Source organism: Oryx dammah, unplaced genomic scaffold (assembly GCF_014754425.2).
Source record: "Oryx dammah isolate SB20612 unplaced genomic scaffold, SCBI_Odam_1.1 HiC_scaffold_19, whole genome shotgun sequence".
NCBI lineage: Eukaryota > Metazoa > Chordata > Mammalia > Artiodactyla > Bovidae > Oryx > Oryx dammah.
In genome coordinates, this window is record NW_024070203.1 from 78,160,653 (window position 1) to 78,179,946 (window position 19,294).

The following is a 19,294-nucleotide window of genomic DNA, read 5'->3' on the forward strand; positions in this document are numbered from 1 at the left end:
AAGTACTATTCATAAAATACAGACTTTATTTATACTTGTTTACTGCGATTGGCTATGTATGTACTATTGTACACTATCAAGTTTACAATGGAAAAGAACAGGGTAAGCAGTAAATGACAGTTTGAGTAAGCTATAAATGATAGCTAACTGCTTTTCTTATTAAGAAACTACTGACAAATGATTTCAAGTGACATCAGAATATATAAAAAATGATTACAATTTTTTCTTATACTCTCCACAGTTGATTTGCATGTTTCTTTACACGTTCCCATCATCATGACCATGTTTTAATGTACTGCTTTATTACATCTACCAAACCAGGCTCATATCCACCTAAAGAAAAAAATTTGAGATTCCATCTTTTCAAGTGCACAACTCAGTGGTTTCTGGGATCTTCGAAGTTGCACAACTATCACTGCTATCTAACTCCGGAACATTTTCATTGTCCCCAAAAAGAAACCTGGCGTCCATTAACACTCACTCCCCACTATCTTCTCCCCTCTGGTCCACTGACCCGCCACTGACCTACTTTCTGTCTCTCACATCCACTCTTAAGCAAAAATAAAACACATGAAGCACCTATCAATTACAACCTAGAGCAAAGGTCAGCAACAGTTTTCTTTTTGCTCTGGCTGCGTCGCTTGTGGGTTCTTAGTTCTCCAGCCAGGAATTGAACCCGTGCCCTCAGCAGTAAAGTGCAGAGTCTTAATCACTGGACTGACAGGGAACTTCCAGCAAACATTTTCTATAAAGGGTCACACCGTAAATATTTTAGGCCTTGCAGGCTGTATGGTTATATATGTAGCAACCAAATAATCCTGCTGTTGTAGCATGAAAAGCAGTCACATACCACACAGAATGAAATGGGTGTGGCTGTGTTCTAGTAAGTTCTATTTATAAAAATAGGCATATCTGGCCGAACTTGTTGGCGGGGGGTGGGGGTGTGGTCCAGAGTTTGCTACCTCTTGGTCTAGCAGAGTACTGTCCAACAGAAGTATAATACAAACCACAAACATGATTTAAAAATTTTAGCATATATTAAGAAGTTAAAATATGTAACACTAATTTTTATATTTTACCCAACACACTATCCAGAACACTATCATTTCAAAATGTAATCAATATTAAAAACTATTAAGATGGGCTTCCCTGGTGGTTTAGCAGAACAGAATCCACCTGCCAATGTGAGAGATGCAGGTTAGATCCCCAGGTTGGGAAGATCCCCTGGAGAAGGAATGGCACCCACGCCAGCATTCTTGGCTGGGGAAATCTCATGGACAGAGAAGCCTGGCAGGCTAAAGTCCATGGGGTCACAAAAGAGTCAGACACGACTTAGCAATTGACAACAAAATTAATAAGATAGTATGAAAATAAAGAATGTTAAATAGCCATATGTGGCAAATGACTACCATATTGGACAGTGTATACTTACAAAAACTAGGTAAGTACCCCAACCTATGGAAAAAGAAACTGAGGCCATAAAGAGATTACATAAATTGCCTAAGATATAGGGTTATTAAGTTTTGAAACTGAGACTAAAATCCAGTTCTGACTCCAGAGCCTGCCCTCACAAATCTTTCCTTTCTGCCTCTCTACATTTAATGCCAAATATAAATTCAATCAAGTATTGGTTATGTGATTTGAGGCTGAATCACTCTAAACCCCTTTCCTCAATGGTCATATGGGACAAAATCTACTCACTTCACATAAGGTTCTTTTAAGTATTAAACAGGATGTGAAAGCAGACTGCTAACTACAAAGCACTGCGCATGAACTCTGACCTTCCCAGCCCAGGGATCGAACCCAGGTCTCCTGCTTGCAGGTGGGTTCTTTACCAGCTGAGCCACCAGGGAAGCCCTAAGAGAGGGAAGTTATACAAAAAGAACAGAAATTGTATTCACATTGAAATATACTATGATTTGTTATTAAAACAAGGTCTGCAGAAAAGCAAGGAAAATTATCTTGACTTAGGCTTCCATTTTGTTCAATTTCACTATTACCTTTAAAACTAACTTCATTTTAAAAGTAACCTCTCTCTCAGATGAGACTTCAGTTCGGTTCAGTCAGTCGTGTCCGACTCTTTGCGACCCCATGAATCGCAGCACGCCAGGCCTCCCTGTCCATCACCAATTCCCGGAGTTCACCCAAACCCACGTCCATCAAGTCAATGATGCCATCCAGCCATCTCATCCTCTGTCGTCCCCTTCTCTTCCTGCCCCCAATCCCTCCCAGCATCAGAGTCTTTTCCAATGAATCAACTTTTTGCATGAGGTGGCCAAAGTATTGGAGTTTCAGCTTCAACATCAGTCCTTCCAAAGAACACCCAGGACTGATCTCCTTTAGAATGGACTGGCTGGATCTCCTTGCAGTCCAAGGAACTCTCAAGAGTCTTCTCCAACACCACAGTTCAAAAGCATCAATTCTTCGGTGCTCAGCTTTCTCCACAGTCTAACTCTCACATCCATACATGACCACTGGAAAAACCATAGCCTTGACTAGACAGACCTTTGTTAGTACTGAGTAACATATAAAATGCTTTAGAGTCACAGGTTCACACCCTAATTGACTCAGCCATCCTAATAAGGTGAATCTTTGACTCCTGATCAGCTCCACTACAGCCAACAGCTGAAGGAAAACTGAGAACGTAAGTTCTGCCTGCTACCCACAGCTCCCCCTCCCCCAATACTGTTGTAAGCTTCACCACTGAGCTGGGTGAATTATTAAAGTAGCTTCTCTTGAATGGTATTCACGCAAATTAAGATTTATTAAATACCTACCATGTGTCAGACATTGTTTCAGGAGCTCAATATATATAGCTAAATAAAACTTTCTACTAGTGGAAACTGTACTTTAATAAACTAATATGAAAAACAGACATGTAAATGAGACATTAGGAGAAATTATCTTCAAGGGCTTCCCTGCCATTGCTCACTTCCCAATATTATTTATACCAGTCCAATTAATTTATATTCCCATTACAAAATTCGTACCATTTTGTATCATCTATAAAGTCTACCTTCCTTATATGACATATAAGGCTTTCCACAAATTAATCTCAACTTTATACTCTTTTATTCACATACATGTAATGATTTGGTTCCAACAGGACTGTCATCTCTAATACTCCTCTCTTTGCCCAAACTCTACTGACCATGAATTTTCTCTCAAAATAAAGTACAGTAGCCTGGGTGCTTTAGGGTGACTTTCTTTGTACCCTTTTCCATGTATCCTCCTCCCCACTGATGGCCAAATCCTAAAATGATGTTCACTATTTTTTCTTAACTCGGCTCAAGTTCCACCTCATCTGCTTTATCCCTGACACTTTCCTGTCCCCGAATTAATTAATAACTTTTAACATCCCTAATAAAGGTGCAAATGACTAGCCATGTATAAAACATGTAGTAAAGCTTAATAAAAAAAAAAAAAACAGTATAAATAGAAAGCCTAATATTTTCTTCCTTCATCCCAGTGGATACTTTTGGAGCGCAGTCTTTAAAAGCACACGCTAAAGTAGCTCTAAGATGACATAATCTGCTCTTAAATTCACAGAACTTAAATATGAGCTGGGAATCAAATAAAACACACAGAAATACTTCCATTACTAAGCTCATCTTTCAGTCTTAACATAGACATTCCTAATATTAGACAATACCCAAATAAATGCTATTGTTTATCAGAGGGGCAAAAGGGACACCCTGACAGCAAAAGCAAATCTACTTAAATGGCTAACTGCTCTCTTAACAGATATTGCTATTTTAAAGAACTGCAAAGTATAAAGAAAGGCAGAACAGTGCCCAGTTAATGCTAAAAAGATTAACTTAGGGAGAATAATCTAATATTTGTATTGCATCAAAACTATCATAAGAATACTGAACAAATTTTAAGTGAAATGATATTTTATTTTGCAACTAGCTATTAACACACAAGGGAAGTAGCCAGGTTCTGAACGTAACCCTTAATTCAATTTATTCTCTAACTTGGAAAGTAACTGGTCCTTAAAATGTGGGGAAACTGACTTAATATTTACAACTCTATAATTATCTAAAGTCTCTGCTGGCAACGTTAGGAGTAATAAAGTAAATACAGCACACGAAAAAGGAATTCTGAGCATTTTCTAAAGGCTAGAAATGGATACTGCAGTGTTTTGGTCTGCCGACTAATGGCTGGTACATGAGGTTTTTCATTACCTCATGGCAAAAACTTTTTTCTGAGATTTTTGTTCTGCTTCCATTATATCAAAATTTCTTTCTTTTTAAACCACTGTCAATGGTGACTGTTTTAAAATTGTACTTGTACAATATCATTTACATGTGGAATCTAGAAAAATGGCAGAACAGAAATAGTCACAGACGTAGAGAACAAACATGGTTACCAAGGTGGGGGGAGTGGGACAAACTGGGAAACTGGGATTGACACTGCACTACACTCACTACTATTAACTGACAAGAACCTACTGTTCAGCACAGGGAGCCCTACGCAACTGTTTGTGGTGACCTAAATGGAAAGGACATGAAAAAAGAGTGGATGCACGTATACATACAACTGATTCACTCTGCTATACAGCAGAAACTAACACAACATTGTAAAGCAACTATATACTCCAATAAAAATTAATTTTAAAAAATCAGGAAGAAAAAAAGTACTTGATGGGCCTTCCCTGGTGGTCCAGTGGTTAAGACTCCATGCTTCCACTGCAGGGAGTGCACATTTAATCCTTGGTCAGGGAACTAAGATCTGCATGCCACGAGGCGAGGCCAAAAATAAAGTAAAAAAAAAAAGAAATGTACTTGACAAAATTAAAAGTTGTTAGTGAAATTTATTTTGAAAGTTTTAGCAAATGCCACCTGAAAAGTATGAAAACAATTGCTTCAGGATCAGCTTCATCTACTTTCTACCTAAACAAATATGGCAAGTCCCTAATTTTATACTGCTCAACATTTTGGCACTATTTTCCTCACTTGTCTCAAACATACAGGTGAGCTGTGCCTGGTTAAATAGCAAAGGATAAAATGAAAGTCCCAAAAGGCATATGAATTCCATTTCTCTACTCCATCTAAACTAGCAGTTCTTAATTTAACTTAGTAACTTGATGACACAAAATCAAGATGAGATTATGAAAAATGTCACAAACCTTTTTAAAAGTAGAGAGGCTTGCAACTGATTTCCCCCATTTTGAGGAGTGGGTGTGATTTAAACTAGACTCAGGATCACCCCACTCACTACTATCCTGACACATTTTTTTGAATGGAAGAGTAGAGTTGCAGGTGTCAGGAAGTGCACACAACTTGCACTTTAACTCTTCTCATCGTGGTTATTTTCTTTCACAGCATTTATACTTGCTTGTTTCTAGCTGTTTTCCCCACTAAACTTCATGAGAACAGTGACTCTTTTATCAACCTTTTTATCCTGTTTTACCAACCATTATATTGCTAGAGCCTACAATGCTGTATTTTGCACACAGAAGTGTTCCATTAATGTTCGGTTTATTAATGAAAGGGCCTAAAGACTGAATTACAAATAACCCTATTTACCCAACTTTCACTGCCCCCTCAAATAAAATCTGAGCTATTTGTATACTTGATTTACCAACCAAGCCATTAAATTATTTAAATATATTTGGTGTTAGCTCATAAGTTACGGTACATTGCATAAGCCACATGGTTATCAACTTATAATCTTAAAAATTTATAAGAATTTTTCTTTCTTAAGAACTTCTTTTATGGAGCCCTTAACTCTTCCCAGATTGGGCTCTCCCATTTCCAATTTTTTGTTGTTGTTCAGTCTTTCAGTTGTCCAACTCTTTGTGACGCTATGGACTGCAGCACACCAGACTTCCCTGTCCTTCACCATATCCCAGAGTTTGCTCAAACTCATGTCCATTGAATAAGTGATGCCATCCACTCATCTAGTCCTCTGTCGCCCCTTTCTCCTCCTGACACTTCCATCTTCCCCAGCATCAGAGTCTTTTCCAATGACTTGACTCTTTGCATCAGGTGGCCAAAGTTTTGGAGCTTCAGCTTCAGCATCAGTCCTTCCAGTGAATATTCAGGACTGATTTCCTTTAGGATTGACTGGTTTGATCTTTCTGCAGTCCAAGAGACTCTCAGGAGTCTTCTCCAGCACCACAGTCTGAAAGCATCAATTCTTTGGCAACCAGCCTTTTTACTGTGCAGCTCTCACATCCGTACAGGACTACTGGAAAAACCACAGCTTTGATTATACAGACCTTTGTTGGCAACGTAATGTCTCTGCTTTTTAATATGTTGTCTTAGTTTGTCATTGCTTTTCTTCCAAGGAGCAAGCGTCTTTTAATTTCATGGCTGCAGTAACTGCAGTGATCTTGGAGCCCAAGAAAATAAAATCTGTCACTGTTTCCACTGTTTCCCCATCTATTTGCCATGAAGTGATGGGACCGGATGCCATGATCTTAGTTTTCTGAATGTTGAGTTTTAAGCCAGCTTTTTCACTCTCCGGTTTCACCTTTATTAAGAGGCTCTTTAGTTCCTCTTCACTTTCTGCCATAACGGTGGTGTCATCTGCATATCTGACGTTACTGCTATTTCTCCTGGCAATCTTGATTCCAGCTTGTGATTCATCCTGCACAATAGTCTAAACTAATTCCACTTGGGTGATCCATTCTTGCTTCAATCTAAGCACTTTAAAAAACAAGTTCACTGTTTCACTTTTGAACCCCTACCACTTCCTGCCAGACAGAACTACAGCATCCTGGGAGAACAAGGTGCTAAGGGTTAGTCCTGCTTCTAGTCTCAGTTCCACTGTTTGTCAGGTATTCAGACTGAGAAGTCTAAAGGCAGAAATGAAGGTTCTCTTGGTTAACCTTAAAGAAGGCCTTGAAAATTAATTCCTTGGGTGGAACCCAAATCACAAAGCTATAGACTGTGGTACAAGGGAGCCTGGAAGGTCAAAGAGTCCAAGACTTAGAGCATCAGATGATATTAAAGCACTCCAGATAACAAGAGATTTCAATGAACCCAAAAGACTATATTAAGAGTTTAAAACAAGGGTTCAGGGGAGAAAAGAAAAAAAGAGACCAGACAGGCTTTGTAAACTATAAGACTTCTTTTGCACTCAACTTTGCTGCTGTATTGCAAAAGCAGCCATAGACAATATATAAATGAGTAAGTCTGTCTGTGTTCCAATAAAACTTTCAACAATAGGCAGAGAGCCTGATATGACCAGTTGGTCTTGGTTTGACAATCCCTGGTTTGAAACTACAGTTTTTAAGATACATTATGGAAGATAAAACAAATGTATGTAAGTTCCCTGGGCATGCAGGTTTTTCTCTATTTTGCTAACGGCTGCTAAGTGATGCTTGTATAAAATCTTGTATAAAATCTATGCTGCCTCAGAATAATTTTGTCTTGCTTGTATAAAATCTATGCTGCCTCAGAATAATTTTGTCTTTGGTCTTCTAAACACTAATTACTCCTCACACATCTTGGTCATAGGATAATCTTTTATACTCTTAAAATGTATTGAGAATATTGAAGAGCCTTTGTTTGTGTGGGTTGTGTCCACTGATATCTACCATTATAAATTTAAACTAAAATTTGTTTAGATATGAATTAACTTATTTCAAAGTATAATAAACTATACATTGTATAATTGTACCTATATAAACAAACTTATTTTCCGAAACAAACATTTTAGTGAGAAGAATGTCATGTTTTACATTATGCAAATATCTTTTGCATCTGGCTCCATTAAAAAAAAAAACAACCCTGGATTTGCATATATGTTTTTGTGTTAATTTACTTTGATACGTTGTTTGATTGAAGCATATAAAAAATATAGCTACGTACATGCAGATATGTAACTGGAAGGAGTAGTTTTTCAGTAGTTTTCTACATAATAGTGCTATTTTTTTTGCATTAAAAAAATATATTTGTAAAGCAATTATACTTAATTGCTTTACAATGTTGTGTAATTGTGATATTCTTGATAGTACACCAAAGATTAGTAGTTGCAAGGGGAGGACAGGGAAAACAGGGAGCAACTGCTGAACAGGCACACGTTTTCTTCTTGGGAAGAGGAAACTGTTTAAAGATTAGATTGTGGTCACAGCTGTGCAACTCTGTAAATACGCTAAAACTGTACACATGAAAGAGCTAAGTTATATCTCAGAATAAAGCCGTTTAACAAAAAAGAATGAAAACCAATGTGTCTGGAGCTTAGAGAAGTAGGAAAAGACTTGAGCTACAGTGCCTTTGATTATATTCAAGATTGTAGAACAATAACAATGAGAAGTCACGAAGGACTTTAGATAGAAGGAAAAAAGATTACACCAAAACTTGTCAAACGTAGTTTCTTAAAAACTGTTGCAATGTTGAAGTCGAAACTTCGTCAATGAGCTTTCTATACTACATTAAAATCCACTGATCTTGCACCTTAAATGAATCTTTTATACTTGTCTAATTTTAGAACATGCAATCATTGAGCACTGGAAAATACTGATTTGCTGAGTTATACTAAGCAGAGCATATACATCTCTCAAAAGGTTAAAAAGCATTCCATTATATGCAATATCTTAAAAAAAAATTGTTAACATCACCACTGATCTCATCAAAAATTCATTAAGTACTGGGATGTTTTTAAGCTCATGGTGGTAGACATTTTCCAAATTTCTAATTTTTACTTGGAAACAAAGCATTTTTCAACAATACTATCAGTTGTTTTCCTTGAAGTGTCCTGACTATTTTTGAGAAAATTCTACAAATACTGGAGTCTAAATAACCATGGCCTGCTTACTACTTGTTCTCTCAGGTGAAAATGGAGTAACAAGAACTAAATGGCTAGTCCAGCCTGCAACTCCGCTGCACTGGTGTTTTTCCCCAAGACAACCACTGGTTTTCTGTACACAGCATACTTTATGCACACGTCCCATTTCATCATACAGAATAATGAAAAGGCATGTGTTCAGAGGTCAAGATTTAATACAATTAATTATCATTTTTATAGATTCATCAAGGATACTTTTCAAGTGGAACAAGGTTTTTTTTTTTACACTGTAAGTAGACTACTGTAAAGAATTCAACATTACTATTAGTTTGGTGTCACTGACTTTGTACTACAGAGTCAATAGTTTTGCTCACTGTTGCTTCTGGACCATTAATGCAAGAATTAGAGTAAAAAAGACAATGTTTCAATTATTAGGAAAACAGTTTTGTCTTCTGGGACCCAAAAAAGGTCCTTGGAACCTCTGCCCAGGGATCCATGGGCCACACTTTGAGAACTGCTATTTCAGAGAAATTGAGAGACCATTCCTTACTACTATGTAATCCTGGGAAATTCATTAAACTCTTTTCAATTAGCTGCATTAAAAAAAAAAGATAATACCCTCCTGCCCAGAGCTGTACCTTAGGATTAAGAGATGTGGAAATACTTTGTACATTGTGTACATCACAAAATGTAAGAAGCTGTTAATACTTATAATGAATATTTCAGTAGGACAATCACTGACTTCGTCCTCAACAACCTGATGGTGACTAAATGTTATACATTTTTGCGTTTGTTATTTTTCTTACTAACCACCTTTATACTTCTATCTTAATTCAGACCTTTACAATCATGGATGCAATGCTGATTCGTTCATTATAAATACTGCTGAACATATTTAAGTTTTTATCACACCCCACCCCACCCTGACCTGTCAAACTTGATTGGCCTTTCCCTTGAGTATGTTTAAATATATTCTTTTGTTTCAATGAACAATGACTGTGTTCACTTGTTTCTCTCCTCTGCCAAAACTGGCCCCCCACTTCTACTTACTGAAATACCATCCCCATCCACAACAGTCCAATTAAATCAATCTTTTCTGGCTACCCAAACAGGATAATCCTTCTCTGAATACCTGGCACTCAAGGCCTTACCTGATACCTTCTCTTATGTTTGCCTTTCCTTAACAAGGCTGTAATCTCTCTGAGGGTAAGTACATCTTCTATTTTTCTTTACTCCCTTTCAGCATCTAGTAGCACAATACATTCAGCCCGGCTAACGGACCAATGTATATTCTATTAGAGACCAGCATCAATGAAGCACTGGCCTACAAGCACTTTTGGGTCAAGCAATGACCCAAATGAAAACCTGGTGGCTTAACTTGCTTTATACCCTCAAGAACTATAGCTCGTCTTATCTGCTTTTTAGACAAAGTTTTATCTATAAGGCCTACTCAAGTGATGGACTTCCCTGGTGGCTTAGTGGTAAAGAGTACACCTGCCAATGCAGGAGATGGAGGTTTGAACCCTGGGTCAGGAAGATCCCCTGGAGAAAATGTCAACCCGCTCCGGTATCCTTCGCTGGGAAGTCCCAGGGACAGGTAGCCTAGCAGGCTACAGCCCAGGGGTTCACGGCGTGACTCAGTGACTAGGTAACAACAACAAACAAGTGACGAGACAAGGCATTCAGTATCACTGCACAGAGTCCAACTGCTTTACGCAAACTGTATTTCTCAAGTTGCCTAAGGTGTGGGTCTGAGACAAAAACAAATATATAATAATATATATTAAGGTACATAATAGATCTAAAACGTTTATTTATAAAAAAAGACAAGAAGTCTGAAAAAAACCCACATATTTAAAACACATAAAAGCACGCAGCACAAAAAATTAACTGAAAAGAGAGCTGGACTGAACCAAGTTAAAAAGGATAAATTTTAGATGCAAAATGGAAAAAAGAAACACCAGCCATGGGTTGTAGCGTTTATTATTAAGGAAAAAGTCAAATCAAATAGGCAACTAACCAAAGGCAGAAGCCTTGCTCTGAGAAGGCAACAGTGGCTAAAAGGAGGTGGTTCTGCCGAGTGATCACAAAGTGCACGGGCTTTGGCATCAGAATGAGCTGGGTTCAACTCCTAGTTCAGAAACTATTAATATACATGAAATTAAGAGAAATCGCAAAATTCCTCTATACTTCAGAGCCCTTATCTGTAAATGGGGCTAATACTATTTGCCTGGAGGAGTTTTTGAAAGGATTAGAAATAATACAAAGCAGTAAAAAGCATAGACTTTGGAGTCAAGATGGGTCTGACTATACTTGTAGTAGCTTAGGTAACTTAAGCCTCAGGTTTCTTATTTTTAAGATAGGTATAATACCACTTCCTTAGTGTTCTTATCAGGATAATTAAAGTAACATGTATATATATTCTAAAAAGTCTTCAAAGTACACTCAGTGAGCACTCAAAAAGCTGTTCCCACTATATGAGTAAATACATTTACCTCATCTTGCACAGTGCCTGCCACATTATAGATACTTAACAAATGTTAACTATTACAATTATTTTCTAACATAAGATATTTCAGAATGATTTTAATCATCCTGTGGTTTTACATCCTGATACATACAATCTATATGTGATTAATCAGAGACAAATGGTAGCTGATAAATTATTCCAACTACAGATTTTTCAGGATAATTCAGGGAGTAGAAGCTGGAGTCAGGTATAAAATGCTCACTAGTAGAGAGAAAGCCCAGGAATGAGGAAACATCAGATGCAAGAAGTATAAACCTATAAAGCTATATTAAACATATAAACTATTGACAGTGTAAATTCACAATTCCTAAACTGTATACTTATTTGTTAATACAAGTAATTTTCTATTTATTTTACTGCCAAAGGACAAGTCAGGCATATATTTAATTCTTTCCCACAACCATCCTTCATTTTAAGCTAGCCTACCTGCAGTTATCTTGGCCCTAGACCAATTTCACTGGATTACAGGGGCAGAACTGATCTCACCAGTTCTTCAGTGTTACTTTGAAATTACAAGCATTAAGAAACTGTATCAACCACTTCATACCACGATTCTATGGGGCAGGAGCTGCAGTACCTTGGTTTCTAGAAACTACTTACCTACCTGTGGCTGCTTTTTTGTTTGCTTTCCCCTGAAAAGGAGTTATGTATGCACAGGGTTTAAAAAAAAAAAAAAAAGAAAAGGGTGTGCATGTGTGTGCAGTTTTTTTTAATTTCCAAGAAGTTTGGTAATAATAAGAGAGTGCCTAGAGGAGACAGCAGCTTCTAATATGGTAGCCCTCATATTATAAGAAATTTGCAAAAGCTGGCACACAAGTTCATCTCTTTTGTTGTTATGTCACTGGTCATGTATGCAGTTTTTAATATACCAAAAGAAATTAAATAAGAAGTCTCTTGCCCACAGCAGGAGGTACCACTGTTAAGTTTCTTGTACATTTTGCCTACTTACAAGCTAAATTAAGTCAAATAAAAATGGGTCAGTTCTAACATTGGCAACTAGAAAATGAATAAAATCCCAGGGATGTATCATTTATGGGGTATACACTGTCTTATTTGAAAATTTAACAGTACACACCCAAATCTTTTGATAATGACCTGAGTATAGAACATTTTCCTTTGTTAAACAAAGTCAAATTGTATCTAGTAAGCAGATGATTATGCTGCTATCACAAAAGAAATCTACTTTAACACTACAATAGGACAATTTTATCAAGCTTTTTAGGTCAGATGTGCACTGTTAGCAAAGGTAACACAACTTTGTTTTCCTGTAAGAAATATGTGACATATCTGGAACCTTATTCATATAAAAGATGTTCAAGTCATGAATAAGTTGTCTTTGGCAGAATGCTTAATAATGCCACAGCAATGTTTAGAAACACATAGTGATACATCCTTCCTTATCTATCCATCCACTATCTATCCATTCACTACAATAAGCTCACATTTTTTGTTTTCCTTAAATGGGGGGGTGGGGGGGGTGTATATGTAACATTTTGTATGTCACTCTCTTTATTAAGAGCCTTGCATATAATGTCATAGGCTCCCAAACTTACCTTTTCGTTTTTCTTGTCTGTCTCTATCGGCTGCTTTGCTGTTACACTTCGAGGAGTTCGGACAACTTCTTCCTCAGCCACTTCAATGGTCCGTCCATTTGGCTGCATAGCAACAAAAATGGATTCTGTTACCAAACTGCCCGGCAGATCAAACCAAAGATCTATACTCAGGAAATAGAATCAGTGATCAAATTCTACCCCCAACTGAAACTAAAAAGACTTTTGTACAGCTGTGTCATCTAAGACTTGTCAGACTACCATTTCTAGGAACTTGTAGTGTAAAAAAGAATGAACTTATAAGCGAAATTTGTACCACAAACTTATATTCTGATTTCACCTAGGCATCAGTACCTCCAACAAAAAATAATGGAATGGAAGCAAGAACTAAATGGTACTTGCACTCTGACCACCAACTGGCTGTGTACTCAGAGTATTTCATTATCTTTGAGTATTATTTCTACATCTGTAAAAATGATAGGTCTGATCTATTCAAAAGTCCATGAACGTCTTTGGTAAAGGGCCAAACAGAAAATATTTTAGGCTTTATGAGCCGTGTAGTCTCTGTTACAATACAAAACTCTGCTAGCACAAAAACAGCCAGAGATGATACATAAACAAATGAGTGTACCTGTGTTCCAAAGCATTTTATAAACATAGGTGGAGGGCCATATTTGGCCCATGGACCATAGTTCATTGGTCTTTGTATTAGATAATCTCTAACGTCCCCTGTAATTCTACAATCGAATGGCTATACTATTCTAGGATTTAGAAGCTTTACTAACCCAATGCCACAGTTTAAAAAGGCTATCTCAGCTTTCCCATTATCTCTAAAACAAAATGATAGCACTGAGAGATTTTCATGAGTAGCATGAAGTCTGTGAACACCAATCCTAGCTTTTACTCAGAATCACTAGTTTTTTTTTTTTTTTTTAAGCATTTCTGAGCCCCATCGCCAGAAATGTACTTAGATTCAGGACCCTGAAGAAAAGGACCAGGAATCTGTATTCTAATCTCTTCTTTCTGGATCTTATTACTTCTTTTCACTTGCCCATTCTTCTCATATTCAACACAATAAGTTAATAATATACTAGTTTCAATTGCTTTAGTCTCAGTTCTTGCAGAACAAACTTTCATCAATTACTTATTATAGCAGAGCTATAGTCAAGAAAACGATATGAATGTGCAAAGGTTTTCTAATGTGACATTACCTACATTTGTGCTAAATTATCAGGGATATGCAGTTGGAAAAAAGAGACAAGATTTACAGCAGAAAAATAAAAACAAAAGCTGTCTTTTACTTGATTAAATTCCTAATTAATCCAAATTTAATCTGCTGAGTTTTGAGCAACTTGTTAAAGGCAGACGGCTAATGCTGAAACGAGGTGTCCTTACTCTTGGTTTGGTTTTCTTTCTTCTCTGCTGTTCTGCTCCTTTAATGCTATCCCTTCTCATTTGTTTATGTATACTGGGGGGCAGGGATGAGGTGGAGTGGAGGAGACAGTGCATAGAGAATGGTCAGAAACCCTAGAAAGGGACTTGGACTTACAGCCATATCCACATCAGGAATACAAAACTTTTATTTAATTCTATCAATACTTTCCAGTATCACCACCTTACCTGTCAATTCTCACATGCCATTTATTTCAGACCGTCCTCTCTCTGGCCAAACTTATTTTTTCAGGTTTTCTGGGGTCATCCTCACCTTTCTATGTAAGCTTTACTCCACCTGAACAGTCTCACAGCTTCAAGTCCACACAGTTCCCCATCTTTTTACTTGGCAGCTCACAAGCCTCATATACGTGAAGCCTCATTTAACTAATCCTTTCAGGAAACTATCATAGTCACTTATAATACTTCCATTTTACTCATGCAAATGAATAAATTGAGTCATTTTATATACTGGGCCTCCTTGGTGATTCAGTAGTGAAGAACCCACCTGCCAATGCAGGAGACAGGTTCAATTCCTGGGTTGGGAAGATCCCCTGAAGAAGGAAATAGCAACCCACTCCAGTATTCTTGCCTGGGAAATCCCATGGACAGAGGAGCCTGGCAAGCAACAAGTCCATGGGGTCACAAAAAGAGCTGGATGCGACTTAGGGAGTAAGCAATAACAACAATTTATATACTAACTGTAAAAAGGTGAAATTAAGTGGTTAAAAACTGTTAAAAAACCACCAAACAGTTAAAGGAAATTCCTTTGAGACAACTGCAAACATGTTCAGACCCACCCAAATCACAGATGAAATCATCTCTCCTTTTGAACAGTCAGAAGTCCTCAGTCAGTGGTCAGGAACGCTCAGTGTCCATTTTATAGGCTTCCAATGGTCAGCAAGCCAAAGGTGGTCCCACATTCCAACCCCTGCTGATTTTCCTTCCTTCTCTGCAATGTCGACTTGTGTACCGGCTAGAACTGCAGCTGTTCCCTCTGGTCTATGCAGATTTCCCAATTTTCCACTATCTCTTGGGCTTTACATAGGCTTCATAATTATTGGGACTCCAAAAGTCATCAACAACTCCCTGCAAATGCCTGATATCATGAAATAGTGATAAAAAGCCTCCTATCCTAAAGAAAAAGTCAACAGCAGGAAGAAAGGATACACTATCGTGGTTGCACCTCTCCTACCCACCACCAATAGCACTAATCTGGTCTCATATTCTGCTACCACTGGTCAAGAAGGCCTTGTCCTGGAAAAGCATTGTTGTTGTTCAGCTGCCCAGTCGTGTTTGACTCTGTGACCCCATGGACTGCAGCACGCCAGGCCTCTCTGTCCCTCACCATCTCCCAAAGATTGCCCAAATTTATGTCCAATGTATCGGTGATGCCATCCAGCCATCTCATTCTCTGACGCCCTCTTCTCCTTCTGCCTTCAATCTCTGCTAGCATCAGGGACTTTTCCAATGAATCAGCTATTTACATCAGATTACCAAAATACTGGAATTTCAAATTCAGCATCAGTCCTTCCAATGAGTATTCAGGGTTTATTTCCCATAAGATTGACTGGTTTGATCTTCCTGCTGTCCAAGGGACTCTCAGGAGTCTCTGCCAGCACCACAGGACATCATTCTTTTGCGCTCTGCCTTCTTTATGGTCCAGCTATCACAACTGGACGTGACCACTGAGAAGACTACAGCCTTGACTATACTGACCTTGGTCAGCACAGTAATGTCTCTGCTTTTCAACACACTGTCTAGGTTTGCCATAGCTTTCCTACCAAGAAGCAAACATCTTCTGATTTCATGGCTGCAGTCCCCATCCACAGTGACTTTAGAGCCCAAGAAGAGGAAATCTATCACTACTTCCACCTTTTCCCCTTCTATTTGCCATGAAGTAATGGGGTCAGATGCCATGATCTTAGTTTTTTTTAATAATGAGTTTTAGGCCAGCTCTTGCACTCACCTCATTCAACCTCATCAAGAGGCTCTTTAGTTCCTCTTTGCTTTCTGCCACTAGAGTGGTATCACCTGCATATCTGAGGTGGTTGTTGTTTCTCCCGCCCGTCTTGATTCCAGCTTGTAACTCATATAGCCCGGCATTTCTCATGATGTGCTCAGCGTATAGGTTAAACTAACAGGGTGACAGCAGACAGCCGGGTGGCATTCCTTCTCAATCTTGAACCAGTCAGTTGTTCCATACAGGGTTCTAACCGTTGCTTCTTGGCCCACATACATGTTTCTCAGGAGACAAGTAAGATGGTCTGGTATTCCCATCTCTTTAAGAGCTTTTCACAGTTTATTATGATCTACACAGTCAAAGGCTTTGGCGTAGTCAATGTTTTTCTGGAATTCCCTTGTTTCCTCTATGATCCAGCGAATGTTGGAAATTGGATCTCTGGTTTGTCTTCCTTTTCTAAACCGAGCTTGGACATCTGGAAGCTCTTGGATGGCATAATGCTGAGCCTAGTATGCAAGATTTTAAGCATGACCTTACTAGTATGGGAGATGAGTGTAATTGTCTGATGGCTAGCACATTCTTTAGTACTACTCTTCTTTGGAGTTGGGACGAGGATTGACCTTTTCTGGTCCTGTGGCCACTGCTGGGTCTTCCAGATTTGTTGACATATTGAAGGCAACACCTTGATGGCATCATCCTTTAGGGTGCTACTGGAATTGTCACATCCACTAGCTTTATTAACAGCAGTGCTTAATGCCCACTTGATTTAGCTCTCCAGAATGTCTGACCACACCTTCCCAGTAATCCAGAAAAGCATTAACCACATTTAAATTAGTAAATCCCTAAATTGACGCATGAAGGCTTCCCTAGTGGCTCAGTGATAAAGAATCCACCTGCCAATGCAGAAGACAGGTTTGATCCTGGGTCAGGAAGATTCCTTGGAGAAGGAAATGGCAATCCACTTTAGTCTTCTTGCTCGGGAAATTACATGGACAGAGGAGCCTGGTGGGCTACAGTCCATGGGGGTCACAAAAGAGATGGACACGACTTAGTGACTAAACAACAACAACAAATAAAAATGTATTATGTAGACTTGCTCACATGAAAAGAACTAATCACAAACTAACACTTCAAATCAAATAATACTGCCATGCTCAGTTTTACATAAAAGTAGTTTCTCTAGTCATGGAGCCTTAATATATGCAATGTCGCTTCTACAGATTAGAATTACATGAGCTTCTCTCTGTGCCCCAGTTTAAAATTCTCTGGAAAATTTTGAGGTGTTTCCCTCTAGGGCCAATCCAAGTTAATTTTATATATAGCATCCAACCTATACTTTAAATTAGACCACTCCAAAAATATCCTTCAAATTTGGTGAAAATCAACCAGTAACAGAAAAATTCTTATGTGGATAAACTTGTAGACAATGCCATGTCAGCCTTAATATTAATACATTTCCTCAAATCCCAGCCCAGATCTTTCTTAAAAATACATCAGCAAAAGAATGCGTGGGGTGTGTGTGTGTGTATGTGTGTCTTGGGAGGGTGATAATGCAGAATGAAAACACCCAGCTGACAATCAGGAAAATAAAAGGGAGGAGGGGGCCACACAGCAGGGGAGAAGGGTCTTATTTAATAACAGTTATTTCAAGGAAATAAAGTTCGTCACATTAGTTTCCAATTTATAAATTTCATACAATTCTTTACACATTAAGTACTTTTTAGTACAAGGCACTGGGCTAGGGGCCTCAGGGACACGGACATATGAAAGAAATCTGCCCTCTGGGAGTCATAAAGTTCAGAATAAGAAGGTATGCTTAATAACAGACTTCTACCCCATTTGAGTGACCTTTACCTATTTGTTAAACTGATTCTAAATATCAAAAGAACCCATAGCTGGGACTTCCCTGGTGGTCCTGCAGTTAAGAATCTGTCTTGTAATGCAGGGGACTTTGTTCCAATCGCTGGTCAGGAAACTAAGCTCCAATGGGCCGCTAAACAACCGAGTCCTTATTAGAGCGCCTGTGCGCCACAACTACAGTCCATGCTCAGCAACAAAAGACCCCACACGGCCCAGCAAAGACCTGATGCAGCTGAATAAACACATAAATATTTTTTAAAAAGAATCTAAAGCTACAATAAGCATATATAAGGTTTAACATTTGACACTCCTATTACTCCTTGGAAGGAAAGTTATGACCAACCTAGATAGCATATTCAAAAGCAGAGACATTACTTTGCCGACTAAGGTCCGTCTAGTCAAGGCTATGGTTTTTCCTGTGGTCATGTATGGATGTGAGAGTTGGACTGTGAAGAAAGCTGAGCGCCGAAGAATTGAAGCTTTTGAACTGTGGTGTTGGAGAAGATTCTTGAGAGTCCCTTGGACTGCAAGGAGATCCAACCAGTCCATTCTGAAGATCAGTCCTGGGTGTTCTTTGGAAGGAATGATGCTAAAGCTGAAACTCCAGTACTCTGGTCACCTCATGTGAAGAGTTGACTCATTGGAAAAGACTGATGCTGGGAAGGATTGGGGGCAGGAGGAGAAGGGGACGACAGAGGATTAGATGGCTAGATGGCATCACTGACTTGATGGACGTGAGTCTGAGTGAACTCAGGGAGTTGGTGATGGACAGGGAGGCCTGGCACGCTGCGATTCATGGGGTCGCAAAGAGTTGGACACCACTGAGCGACTAGACTGATTTTCACTTAATTATGTAAATTTTTATTTTTAGTCACAAAATGTAAAACCCATGACTTCAAATTACTTGGAAACTTAAGTTTCAAAACTAAAAGAGTAGTCTACTAACTACCAAAAAAAGTGAAACATGAAAAGTCTATGGGGTTTGGAGTGGACAACCTGGGATTAAGGTCCAACTTCTATATTTAATCACTGCGATTTTAAACATTTTCTTTGACTTAATCCTCAACTTCATCATCTGTAAATATGAAGAAAATATGTAATTTGTCTTGTACAGGTTTCTTGCTAAAGTAAATGAGAGAACATGCGAAAGCATACTTTACATGTTCAAGAAACAGCTTCTTTCCTTCAATATCCTTTCCTCTCCAAAGCTACGAAGGCCCA

General features: G+C 38.4%; 1 protein-coding gene across 6 annotated transcripts in view; it reads right to left on the bottom strand.

Moving 5' to 3' along the window:
* The window catches only part of MTDH (metadherin), a 59,562-nt gene that overhangs the window by 27,164 nt on the left and 13,104 nt on the right, over window positions 1–19,294 (bottom strand). For all 6 annotated transcript variants that reach the window (XM_040261020.1, XM_040261018.1, XM_040261016.1 and 3 more), the window contains exon 2: window positions 12,823–12,924. In XM_040261020.1, the coding sequence (XP_040116954.1) occupies window positions 12,823–12,924 (102 nt within the window). The remainder of the gene's footprint in view (window positions 1–12,822; window positions 12,925–19,294) is intronic.